The following is a 12,947-nucleotide window of genomic DNA, read 5'->3' as shown; positions in this document are numbered from 1 at the left end:
GCTAGTAAGTGGGGGAGATGAAATTTGAAACCATCACCCTCCAGGCTGCAAAGCCTTTGCCCCTAACCTCTGTTATCCACAGGTCAGGGCTGGGCACCCCTGCTGGGTGCCCACTGCTGCCAGCCAAGGAAGGCTGGCAGCTTTAGGCTGCCACCCCAGCCCAGCTCCTATGGTTCCCCATGGCTCATGGCTTAGGCAACAGAGCCTGGCCCCGCTGAACCAGGTGGGCTGGGGAGACGCTGGTCCCCTCACTAGGCGGGCCCAGCTGTGGTGTGACAGATCCAAGCCATGGAGGATACTGGCCCAGAAAAGGCAAACACTCCTGCAGAGCCCCTAATTACGGGGCCAATGAGCGTGGCCGCTGAGCTGTTACCTGGTGCCAGGCCTGCCTACCATTCCCGGGGGGCCTGTGACACTTCTCAGGCAGGGAGAGGGCTCAGGGCAGGGAGTAGCAGGCCTGTGCAGGAGGCAGCGAGCGAACAAGCAGCAGTCTTGCCGGCAGCAGGGCCAGCATGGGCAACGTAAGCAGAGCCCCCACCCTAGCCTGCTCTCAGGCGGGAGGGTCAGGCCATGGGCAGGGGCAGAGGCAGTGGTGGGGGATGGCTGAGCTCAGGCTGATCTCCCCCAGCTCAGCTGGGCCACCCCAGGCCCCACCTTTCCCCAAAGGCTCCATGAGGAGACTGGGACTGGGCTGGTGATGGAGTTTGCTCCAGGCCAGCAGGAGGAGATGGGGGTTGCTGGCCCATCCTGGGGGATCAGTCTTTCCTGCAAGTTGTGGGTGCTCTGCACCCATCCCCTATCCCCAGCTGCTCAGATGTTCTTACCCATTCAGTGCCTATGCCCCCTTGCTGCACTGGAGCCTGGGCCCTCTGCCCACTGATGAGAAAGGGGAAGGCTGATGCCATGGGTGCCCTCGCTTGGGGTCCAGCCCACAACCCTCTCTTCTGGCAGTCCCCAACCCCTGAGCTGAGACCAACCAGGGCTGGGAGTTTCCCAGGAACCCACAGTCCTGCTGTTGGGGGGCTCGGTTTGAATCTCAGCCTGGAAGAACCTGAGAAGCGACCTTCTCATGACAAGGAAGGGAGCCCAGAAAGGCAAGTGGCTTGACCGAGGTCACACAGCAGGACCCTGGCCCAGAGTGTGCTGGTCTTTGGGGCGGGATTGCCCTTACGGCCTCCTCTCCCACTCAGAGTGTGGAGCACCGCGTACTGTCCCGGGATCCATCCGCTGACCTGGAGACCAAGCAGCCTGACTCAGGCATGTCCTCGCCCAATACCACCATGTCAGTCCAGCCGCCAAACTTTGACCTCAGCTCGCCCACCAGTACCCTCTCCAACTACGACTCCTGCTCCTCTGGCCACTCCAGTGTCAAGGGCCAGCGCTCTGTGCATGGTGAGTGGGCCTGGAGGAGGTGGGAGGGGGAGCAGATGAGAGCCAGCCCAGGGGGCCCTCAGGGCCATCCCTGGACCTACTGTGCCCATGGCTGACACTGGAGACTGCCCAGGTCACCAGGAGGGGACACTGCTTCTGGTGAGGACAGGGGACGCTCATGCTTGTGTGTGTCCATCACAAACATGCCTGTACATCCACAGGTACCCTCCCACCCACAGAAGCTACATGCACCCCACTTACAGTTTATCCTTGTTCACACAAGTTCCCCAGACATTACACGTGCCTGCCCACACTCGAGTGCACACTTATACATGTGTACACACAATCTATAAATATGATATACATATGCATCTATGTGTATACTACCTATGTGCACCTATACTACCTGCACACACTCAGACCCCAGGTCTAATGCAAATATATTCATAAGTACAAAGAAGGATTTACACACATTCATGAACACACATGAATGCACACAGGCAGAAGCCAGGCACGTATGTCCACACATGCTGACCACGCCCTAGCTTAGGTGTGATGCCGGATTCAGGCCACCAGGTGGTAGCCTGCAGAGCTGACGGTCACCCTGCAAAGCTGGGGTGTGGCCGTCCAGACTCCTGCCACCTGCCCTGCCAGATCTGTCCTGAGGAGCCACCCCTCTGCCCTCCAGGTGGCTCTGCCCTGTAAGCCCATCCTGGAGCCCAGACCCTTGGCCAGCTCCCCTCCAACCTGAGCACAGTGCAGGGCTGCGGGTGGGCAGGGCCAGGGTGATGGTGGACCCACAATGGAGCCATGCATGCCAAGCTCCACTGGAGCCAGCCTCCCCCAGTGGCAGGTCATTTCCAGGCAGAAGAGGGGTCTCCAGCCAGGGGTCAGCCTTTCTGGAAACTCCTCAACCCATCTTTCCCTCCCTCTCAGGGGTTCCCAGCCCAAGAGCAGCAGACATACAGAGCTACATGGACATGCTGAGCCCAGAGCCAGACCTGCCCCATGGCAAGGTGGAGAAAACCAAAGCACCACCGCCACCACCCGGATTCCCTCCACCACCCCCGCCCCCAGGCACCCAGCTGCCCCCACCCCCACCAGGCTTCCCAGCTCCCAAGCCCCCGGAAGGGCTACAGGCAGCTGACATCTACCTGCAGACGAAGAACAAACTCCGACATGTGGAAACCGAGGCCTTCAAGAAGGAGGTAGTGTAATCCTCCCACACACAGCCTGCCTCCCTCCAGATCTGAGTGTGGGCTGATGTGGGACGGTGGAGGCCAACAGCTAGCCCATCTCGTGGGTACAGGATGAGAGATGGGGGTCCCTGGTCCAGTGGTCTGTTCAGGAGTCAAAACTTCTGCTCAGTTCCATGGTGACCCAGGGCTGGATGCTGGAGACAGGGAGACAAGGAAGACATAGCTACCACCCTTTGGGGAGATGGGGAGCAGGAGAGGCATGAAGGAACGTATACCCTGATAGCCATGCCTCTCAGGAGCTGGATCCTCACCCCATCTTGCCCAGAGGAGCAGGGTGCTCTTGGAGATGGCAGAGAATACGTGTAAACTGCCTCTCCACAGACCTACATGTACCCAGCTCTGGGCACAGGGGGAGAATGGCTCCCAAGGGAGTGTCTTCCAGGTGGGAGAGGCAGGCAGTAGTGAAGGTGAGGATCTGAGGAGGGTGGAAGGGAGCACCAGGAGGGTGCACCAGTAGGGTTCAGCACCCTCAGCAGTGGGGGCTGGAGGCAGGGGTTAATAAGGAGGCTGGTTCCCCAGTTTGGGGCTTCAGCTCCCAGGTGAATAGACAAGCTGATCCTAAGATGGGGTCTCTCCCTGGGGAGAAGCAAGCTAGTGAGAAGGGGCTGAGTTCAGGGGGTGCTCTGAGTGTCAGGGACCCATGATGCAGGGCCTGGAGGATCCTGGCTGAGGCTTTGGAGCAGGGAAGGTACAGAGGGCTGGTGTGGACATCTCTGAGAGTCCTGGGCAGAGCGGAGGCCCAGAGGGAGCCCTGGAGTTCTGCCCAAGAGGAGAAAACCAGGCTGGTCTGAGAGGGGAGGGCCCCTGAGACCCCAGGTGACTGAGTCTGGGGTAAAGAATAGAGCCCCTGCTAAGGTCCTGTGGGAGCCTTGACCTTGTAGTTCTCTCTCAAGACCAAGGTAAGCTCTCCAGAGCCAAGCTCAGTAATCAGCTCCCACAGGTGACCCAGGTCACACAACCACCGGGTGGGGGAAGGGAAGGATACAGTCCCTGCAAGGCCACCCTCCTACCCACTTCTTGCCACCTCAGACCAGGCCCTCAGTGGCTTCCCCTTTCATCTCCGGAAGGTGGAGGGGGCCCAGGAGAGGCCTGCAGGGTGCCTTGGGCCACTGGACTTTCCCGGCCAAGCTGGTGGGCTCTGCTCTCAGCCCCCAGCCGCAGGACTGGTGGCCCGGTCTCCGCTCCCTCCCCTCCACTGAGCCAGAGCACCAGGACTGCGCGGTCCCGTGCCCCTCCCGGGTGTGTGCGTGCCCAGAGGCAGGCGCTGGGCCGCTCCACAAAGGGCTCTTTGTGTGCTCCGCGCCCCCCGCCGTGGCTTTTTCCCCCGACCGAGGGCAGTAGCAGGGTCGCGGCGTCCGCGCCTCGGGGCTGCAGGGGGTGGGGCTAGGGGGCAGGCCGGCCGAGAAAACGAATCCTGCGGTGTCGCGTTTCCTTGCAACGTGAGCCCGGCCGGGTGGGGCTCGGAGGGTCCGGGGCCACCTCGGGGACGCTCGGACTGAGGGTGGGGCAGAGGACAGCCCCTGCTAGGTGACTTGGCCTTTGGCCCCTCCGCCTCCTGTCTTTCTTCCCGGCCTGGGCTTTGTGGGGTCGGCTGCGACGGGGCGGGACGCCCGCGCTGTCACCCGAACCCGCCCTGACGCCCCTGAAATCCGAGTCTCGGGTGCGAGTGTAGGTGTCCCTTACGCAGACCGCGATGGTTTCCAGATGCGGGAGGGGAAGAGCGGGAGCGTGACCCGGAACTCCGGGGGGCCAAACATAGGGGTGCCCACAGTGAGGTCCGAATTGTCTCTGGCGGATGGAGGCTGGGGTGCTCAGCGCGGAGCGGAGGGAGAGAGATGCAGCCGGGGCAAGACCACATCTAGCCAGCGGGGTAGGCGCGGCGGCCAGGTTTGGCCCAGCAGTTGGCCACCCCCCTTCCCCGTGGCATTCCCGGCTGTTTGGGGGGTTCGGCCGGGGATTGGCAGGCTCTAGGTGATGTCAGGCCGACAGAGCTCTTTGGCGCTCGAGGGCGCGGTCGGGCGGGCGGGCAGGGCTGTAACCTGAGAGGAGGGATCAGGTAGCGCAGGTGTCGGGTCTACAACGCCCCCGCCACCAGGTGCACAGCGGGGGGCCACGGGCACGGTCGCAGGTAGGAGCAGACGCGGTCCCGGGCCGGCCCGCCGAGGGCCCTGGGCAAACAGGAACGCCCAGGACGCGGGCTCTCGAGTGGGCTTCCTCAGCTTGGGACCCCTGCAAGAGAGGCGCGCGGGGGCCCGTCTGGGGGCCGCTGTGCGGCGGAGGCCGGAGCTACCCCTGCTTCGCCCCCACCCTGGCGTTCGGGCTGGGTCACCCCGCCCCCGGGCCCGCCCCTTCTAGCCTCCGTAGGGGCTCCTGCGCCCCTTGGCCCGCGCCCAGAGCCCCTCCCTGTCCGGCCAACCGGGCCTGCCCTTTCACCGAGGCCCCCGGTACCTTCGCCCCAATCCTCGCTCTGGGAACGGAAGGGTCGGGGACCGTGAGCCCCCGGAAGGTGAAGAGCCGGGAGGCGTAAGGAACGAGTGCCAGGGCTCACTCCGCCCGTTGTCTTCCTGCAGCCCCGCGACGGCCGCAACGGGCTGCGGAGGCAGGACTCCGGACGCAAGCCCCGCGCCTTCAGCAAGCAGCCCAGCACGGGGGACTACTACCGCCAGCTGGGCCGCCACCCGGGGGAGCCGCTGGTCGCACGCCCAGGCATGGCGCACAGCGAGGAGGTGCGTGCCCGCCAGCCCGCGCCCGCCGGCCGCCCGGGACCCGGCCTGGCCGCCTGCGTCTCACTCGCTGGCCCCTCGGCTCCCCTGCAGGCGGCGCTGCTCCCGGGAAACCACGTGCACAACGGCTGTGGCGCGGACCCCGAAGCATCCAGGGAGCTGCCCCCACCGCCCCCGCCCCCGCCCCTGCCCGAGGCCTTGAGCTCGCCGCCGCCTGCTCCGCCTCTGCCCTTCGAGGGCTCGGGCCCCGGCTGTGGGCAGCGTCGCTCCTCTTCCTCCACTGGCAGTGAGTAGGGGCAGGTTGAGGGGTGGAGGGCGGCGCTGGCCCTGAACGGGGAGGGAAACCTAGACCACCCCCTCCCCCAGCTGCCACTGTCCCGGTGCTTCCTCTTTACCTACTTGATCTTTCTGCAGCCCCTACCCAATGAGGACTTGACCCTAAGGGAAGGCTCGGAATTGCTTTAGGTCTTGTCAGAGCAGGACTGTGCTGTGTGATCTGGGTCAAGTCCCCTGCCCTCTTTGGTCCTGCCTGCTGCCTCTGGCCCAGTAGGGAAGGCCTCCCAGCTCTGGTGGCAGGCTGGTGTTAGAGGGAAGCTTGGAGAAGTAGAATTAGCTTCAAGGAGGCAGGGTTGCTGGGCAGACTTCTTCCTGCCCCATATTTCTGCGGAGTGTCTCTTCCACTCTTGGCCACTTTCTCTTGTTCTCCCAGGCTAGCCATTATACATCCCAGGCCTAACTATGGGGTACAAGGCCAGCTGTCCATCATACCCTGCCCTCCCCTTCCTGGTGACACCCCCGAGCATCATACTTTTTAAAGAGCTAGACCAATGACCAGGATTCCCGGGCTTCTTTTCTGAAATGTGGGCCCCCCTGCATGTCAGGGCCCCAGCAGGCCCAGGAGGTGGTATCTGGGTGCTGATGCTTCCATTCCAGCCTTGGTGGGTGGCGGAGATGCCTTCCTCACCCAGCTACTAAGCGCCAGGATCATGGTTAAAACCACCATCCAAAGCTTCATCTCCCTGACTAGGACATGAGGCTGCAGTAGGATTCCAGGTAGGGCCCGCCTGGGCACCTTGGGTACCTATGGAGCCATGGCCCCTTCAGACTGGAGCCATGGTAGCATGTTTACCATCAGTTGCACCTCCAGCTTTGGGGTCAGTGTCTTCCCTTGGCAATGTGGAGCAAGGCTGAAGCTAAGAACAGAAGAAAAACGGACTCTGGGCTTCTCCAGACACCCCTTCGCAGCAGAGCCTGGGCTGGGTGCCCTATCCCAACCAATGCCAAGATTGAGGCCCTGGTGAGGGGGGCCAGGGCCCATGGCAGCCCAACCCAGCTCTTAGGGCACCAACAAAGCTGAGAACTGAGCAGACCACCCTTGTGGAGCCCCAGCACAGCCTGAGCCAGGGGCAGATAGACCGAAAAGTTCCTCCTCTCCCCGGCCTCCCTGGGCATCTCCCTCCGTCCCCTCCTCCCGCTTTCCCTGCTGTCCTGGCCTCACCCCAGCCCCCTCCCTCCCCTAACTTCGCTGTCGCTTCTCTCCTCTCCTTCCCTAGAAGTGAGAGTCCTGAGACACAGGAAGAGTGAGTAGCTGCGTGCGCGGCTCATGGCTGAGGCGCGGGGGCGGGGCACAGGGCAGGCTCAGGAAAAGTCAGGCTGGAGGGGCTGGGGGCTCGAGGAAAGGACAGGACGAAGGGCTGGCAGGTGAGGGGTGCCGGACGCCACCGGCTGGACCACCACTACTCCCACCTGCGCGTGCGCATTCTGTGCCCGGCCGATGGTGTAGCCTAAAGAAATGAGCCTGCAGCCGGCGCCCATCAGAACTTTTGTCTTTTTTCCCCCTCCCACTACTGTGCTCGGGGATCCCCAGCCCCTGGGACCTAGAAGCTGTTGGTCCCCTTTTATTCCCCCTCACCGAGTCCTGACCCCTCCTCCCGCTCGAAAAACAACCCTCTTCAAACCCCGGTCGCCACCGCCAGCCTCGTCGGAAAATGCAAACTCCCCACCACGCATTTGCATGTCATCCGCTTGGCCCTTCTACCTAAGTGCCCCCAATCCCATATCCTTAGCTAGGGCTCGGCTCTCCTGGGGCCGCCAGAAGTGAGCTGCGCTTTGCCATAACTGTGCTCCGGGCTTGCAACCAGTGTGTCTGCGCGGGTGTCTGTCTGTGGGCGTGTGTGGGGAGGGTGGGAGGGGACCGGCCAGGCTGTGGGATCCAGGGTCCAGTGTCTAGAGCCAGGGAAGCCCCAGGTGACTCAGTCCAAGGGTCACTGGGCTTTGCTGATGCAGAGAGGGTCAGATGGGAGACTCCACCCTGGTAGGGTTGCGCCAGGGAACCTGGGACAAAGGTCAGGTGGCTGGCCCCAGGTAGTGTTTTGGAGCTGGGCAGTCAGTACGCTGGGCGGAGACATTCACTAGAGTTGCCAGGGCCGGCCCAGGAGCCACCATGAACTCCCAGGGGCCTCCAGGTGGGGGCCCCACACCCCGTGAGTAGGGCCGGGAGGATGGTGGGGCCGCACAGGCTGCCAGCTGAGGAGGACCCGCCTCTGGGGTCCCCCAGAGCCGCCGGGGTGGAGGGGTAGGACCTGGAGAGCTGCCCTCTGAGCCCAGGGGAAGGCCAGGGCCCGCCCTGACTTGGGGAGGCGGCAGCAGAGGACAGGTGGGGGGCGGTGGGGGCGCAGGCCCCACACCGGGCCAGCGTCTCCTCTCCTGCCTCCGCGCAGGCACCAAGTCTTTCAACATGATGTCCCCGACGGGCGACAATTCGGAGCTGCTGGCTGAGATCAAGGCGGGCAAGAGTCTGAAGCCCACGCCGCAGAGTAAGGGGCTGACCACGGTGTTCTCTGGCAGTGGGCAGCCGGCCTCCCAGGTAGGAAACGCGACAGGCGGCCCCGCCCCGGTTCCCCTCGCTCCTGTTTGCCCAGCACTCAGCCCCGCCGCTTCTCCCCGCAGCCGGAATCGCCGCTGCCGCCGGCGTCGCTGGCACCGTCACGGGCCCGGAGCCCTACCCCGCCGGCCGTGGGGTCCCAGCCATTGCTCAATGGCAGCGTGGCGCCGGCGCCGCCCGCCACCCCAGCGCCGGGCGTGCAGCTGGACGTGGAGGCGCTCATCCCCACGTACGACGAGCAGGGCCGGCCCATCCCCGAGTGGAAGCGCCAGGTGATGGTGCGCAAGCTGCAGCTGAAGATGCAGGAGGAGGAGGAGCAGAGGCGGAAGGTGGGTGGGGAAGGGCTTCCCAGAGGGCTCTGGGGTCTGCACCTGGGGCCGTCGCCCCTCCCCCACACCATCCCCCAACATGCTCGGGCCCCTTCAGCCTCAGACGGCTCCCACGACCTTTGGGAAAAAGCAAGGTTGGACCACCACCCACCCCTCTCCTGGGAGTGTTCCCAGTCTCCACCGCCAGCACTACCCCCACCAGCTCCCAACTGCCTGTCCCTTGACGAGAAGGCAATGTTTATCGAGCTCTAAAGTGCCCTCAAATCGCTTGTGATCTTGTTAACATGACTATTGTGGTTCAGGTGCTCTGGGTGGGGCTGGGCTTCTTCACTTCTGACAAGCACTCAGGTGAGGCTGACTCATCCTAGGGATGGCAGGAACAGCCAAGAGACTTTTGGTGTTAGTCAGATTGCCCTGGGCTCCTTTCCTGAACTGCCTCATCCAGCCTCAGGCTTCTCATCTGTCACCATCACTGGCTGGCAGGATAGTTTGCCCTTCATCTGCTGAACAAACATCCCCTGGGCGCCGACTTGTTTATCGCCCACTGTTGTATCCACTGGGGATTCACCGTGAATATGTCAGGGCCTGCTCTCAAGGTGGGGGTGGGGGTGGGGTGTCAACCAATAACCAAACAGCACCTTAGCAGCGTGATAAATGCCCCCAGGGAGACAAAACAGGTCAAATGAGGAGGTGCTCTGATGGGGAGGGCAGAGGACTGGGGCAGCCTGAGACCCACCATCCTATTAATATTTGGGCTTGGGGTGGGCTTAGGAGAAAGTGATGTGTAAGGTAGACGCGGAAGATTAGGAAGAAGGGGACAGAGAAAAGAGTGGAGCAAAGAGCAAGCAGGAAGGACAAGGGAGGTCTCGGAATCAGAGCGGGTGTGGTGGCTCCGAGGGGTGGAGCTGGAGGTGTCAGTCCTGGTCAGGTCACCAAGGCCTGCCTTTGAAGAAAATGGACTTTCTCCTAGAGCAGTGGGGGGCCTGGGAGGGGGATTGAGTGGTCAAGCGGCATCATCATTTTTATTAAACTTCTATTCAATAAGTATCTATTGAGTGCCAAGCAAAAGCCAAGTAGTGGAGCACACATGTACATGTCACAGTATCTACCTTTAAAGCACTCACCTTCTGACTAGGGAAGCAGGTATATAGAATTCAGGGAAATAAACTTAATAATAGAAACCAGCCAAAACACAGATTTATGTATAGATGCTTCTTTCAAAGTTGCGGCATAGTCATATTTGTATGTGGGAAACATGTTCCTAAGTGGGACTGTACTGGCCAGGATGGATTGGGACGCCTGTGAAGTGATGGCAGCCCTTCCCCCCACCCCGCTGGAAAAGTGTAGAATGAGGAACAGATGAGACTCTAAGAAAGTGCCTGGCGAGCCTAGCTCTATCAATTGTGTTATTCTAGGAGTCAGAGTGGGTGGGAATAGAGTGGAAGCCACAGGTTCTTTAGCAGCCTCTCATTCAGTAGTAAAACCGATGGCATAGACAGGGAGGGCTTGGCTGCAGGGGACTTTGATTGGGGGGGGGGTCATCTGTCTGGAGTGAGGAGTGGCCTCGCTGGGATCTGGCCTCAAGTCGCAGACCTTGGATGGGGAGGGAGAGGACTGCCGTCTGTCGCAGCTTCAACGCCTTTTGCATGTTCCTTCGGTGGTGTAATGAGTGACCAAACCAGTTGTGGAGACCCCATCCGCCGGCCCTGCCTCTGCAACAGCGCCCAACGCCCGGCTGTGTGTCTCTGCCAGCGACCAAAGCGGACACTGCCCAGCGCCTGGAGCGGCAGCCTGGGCCGAAGCTTCGTCCCAGCGTAATCGCCCGCCGGCCAGGCGCGGCCCGCCCCTGCAAACGCAGCCCCGCGAAGCCATTACACCACCCAGGACATGCAAATAGCGCCCCCCCCCCCGGCGACCGTCGCAGGAGCCCGGCCAGAGGGAGACGCGCCCCCCTCCCCTCTCTTGTCTTCCCCGCCTTAGCTGACGGCCGCCAGCTCGTGCTGCTACCCCCGCGAGGGCTGGAGGTACTCCCGAGAGCACAACGCCATCCTCGGGCCCTTCGGGGAACTCATGACCGAGGCCGACATCCTTCGCATCGAGCAGCAAATTGAGAACCTGCAAGTGCTGCACAAGGCGCAGAAGCTGGAGGCGCGCCTGGAGCAGCTGGAGCTGGAGCTGGAGCAGCTGCTGCCCATCTCGGCCGCCCTGTCGGCACCGCGCTTCACCGTCGACCCGCGCCGCATGCACGGCCGCGCCGCCAGCCTGCCCGCCTGGTGCAGCAAGATCTCCGTGCTGCTCAAGAGCATGGCCTCGCTGCTGGCCGCGCTGGGCGGACGGCCGGCACACCCGGCTGAGCTCCTGGCTGCCGACACGGGCCAGCCGCTGCCGCCGCTGACTGACGCCCCCTGGCGGCCAGGCCCGCTCTGCCTGGGCCGCTCGCATTCGCTCAGCTGGTGCCGCGAGGCCGTGGCGCGCGAGATCCTCGAGTGCGGTGTCTCAGTGCGGCACCTCCGCGCCACGTATGAGCGACGCGCCCAGGGCTCGGAGCCCCCGCGCGGCCCGCGCCAGAAGCTGTCGCTGCCTGCCAGCGCGCCGGACCGTGAGCCCATCCTCGAGGAGGACTACGCGGCGGCCAGCTCCAGCGAGCCGAGCGCCGCCGTCGCCGCCACCACCAACGGCCTGCCGGCAGCGGGCGAGTCCGTGGGCGTCCTGGATGCTCCCGAGGCGCCGGGCCGCCAGGCGGCGCTGCCAGGGCCAGAGCAGCTGGCGCGCAGGCAGACGTCCTCCACCGAGCGGCGCGGCGTCCAGGACTACATTGACATGCGCAAGGAGCGCATCGTCTACCTCTTCCTGGAGCACTGGCGCAAGTGGACCTTTCGCGGCCCCGGGCACCACGCCCAGATGCGCCTGCGCAGACTCCTGCCCCGCGTGGTGGCTGCGGGCCCCGCCGCCGACCCCAGCCCCGAGGCTGCTGCTGTCTCCCGGCCGCCGGCGGGCGATGGCCCGGACGAGCGGCTGCTGCGCCTGCTGAAGCAGCGGCAGGTGGTGGGCAAGCTGCTGGGCCACTGGCGGAGCCTGCTACGGCAGGTGCCGGCGCGGCAGCCCCGTGGCCGGGCCCTGGCGCACGGCTTGTACTGGCCCGAGCACTTCCTGCCGCCCCTCGACGGCGGCGCGCCCCGGCGCTACGACAGCCTCACGTTGGACCTCTTCATGCTCGGCTACTTCCAGCTGCTCGAAATGGGCCTGAGCCGCGAGGAGCGCAAGTTCCGCCACCTGCTGTGCTACGAGATGTTCGATCGGCTGGGCAGCCACCCGTGGGAGCTCATCCGTCTCTTCCACCGCGTGGTGATCGAGGAAGTGGAGGCCGGCCGGCGCAGCTGGAGCGACGGATTCGAGGACCTCAGACGACAGTTCTTCGAAGACAGCCTGGAGGCTGAACCGGCCCGGGGAGAAGAGGCGGAGAAGGAGCAAAAGGAAGGGACAGATAAGGATGAGAGGGAACCGATGGAAGAGGCCAGTACAGCTCAGGCAGGGAACTGGCCAGAGAGGCAGCCCGAGGCGCCGGCCCCTGCGCGGCTGCCCCCGCCTTCACCCCCGCCCGCGCCTCCCCCAACGTCGGTCCCTCCTAGTTCCGAAGACCCCCTGGAGCTGGTGTCTGAGATGGGCGAGTTCAGCAATGAGGACATCTGCCGGTACATCGACCGGAGCTTCTCCTTCTGGAAGGAGAAGGAGGCAGAGCTCTTTGATATCTGAGCCAGAGGATCCGGAATTAACCCTCAAGTGTCTTTACCTGGGCGTGGATGCCTGTCTGATCCCCTCCAGAAGCGGCAGGAAGAAACCAGGACAGGACGAATGGCCTCGGAAAAGCCAGAGTGTCCAGGACCAGGCTGTTTCAGCCTTTAGTGGCCGATTGTGGGGTGTTGGTAGGAATCGGCAGGGCAGAGCACAGGGTCAACCAGGTGTCCCCCTCTGGCTCTGCAGCAATGCCTGGCTCCATGTGGAGCCAGGTGGAAACAGCAGCCCCTGTGAGTGGGGAACTGTGGGTCCCCCTTGGGGCCCTGTGGCTCTCATTTTTCACTGGAGTTCAGAGCGACCTCTTTGGCTGAGGTCAGGGGAGCCACATGTGCAGTGTTTATTTGACGTGTCCAGACTCTTTCTCCTATGTAACATGCAAGTAATAAAACTCTTCGCTGTAAGCTGTCTGTGTTGGATCCTTCCCACACGGTGTCATTGCAGCCACACAATTGTTGAGCTGGTGTCGCCCCCTCTTTCAGAATAGGATAGGCATGGCCCAGAAGTTCCTTCTCAGTGGCACCAGAAACCAGTGTGAGCCTCTCTGAGCTGGCAGGAACTATGGGGGCCCAAGTATGAGTCTTCCCAG

General features: G+C 63.1%; 2 protein-coding genes across 2 annotated transcripts in view; both read left to right on the top strand.

The window, feature by feature from the left end:
• The window catches only part of LOC102180869 (espin), a 33,701-nt gene that overhangs the window by 18,301 nt on the left and 2,453 nt on the right, over nucleotides 1–12,947 (top strand). The window contains exons 6-11 of the mRNA XM_018060428.1: nucleotides 1,191–1,392; nucleotides 2,308–2,579; nucleotides 5,201–5,356; nucleotides 5,447–5,639; nucleotides 8,074–8,219; nucleotides 8,303–8,566. Coding sequence (XP_017915917.1) covers nucleotides 1,191–1,392; nucleotides 2,308–2,579; nucleotides 5,201–5,356; nucleotides 5,447–5,639; nucleotides 8,074–8,219; nucleotides 8,303–8,566 — 1,233 coding nt within the window. The remainder of the gene's footprint in view (nucleotides 1–1,190; nucleotides 1,393–2,307; nucleotides 2,580–5,200; nucleotides 5,357–5,446; nucleotides 5,640–8,073; nucleotides 8,220–8,302; nucleotides 8,567–12,947) is intronic.
• Nucleotides 8,575–12,762, top strand: LOC108637778 (espin-like protein). Its single transcript, XM_018060429.1, has one exon. It carries the CDS (start codon nucleotides 10,637–10,639, stop codon nucleotides 12,317–12,319), a length of 1,683 nt encoding a protein of 560 aa, XP_017915918.1. The 5' UTR covers nucleotides 8,575–10,636; the 3' UTR covers nucleotides 12,320–12,762.

The sequence above is a fragment of the Capra hircus genome, chromosome 16 (genome assembly GCF_001704415.2).
Source record: "Capra hircus breed San Clemente chromosome 16, ASM170441v1, whole genome shotgun sequence".
Taxonomy (NCBI): domain Eukaryota; kingdom Metazoa; phylum Chordata; class Mammalia; order Artiodactyla; family Bovidae; genus Capra; species Capra hircus.
Note: the sequence above shows the minus strand (reverse complement) of the source record. Positions and strands in the feature narration are given on the sequence as shown.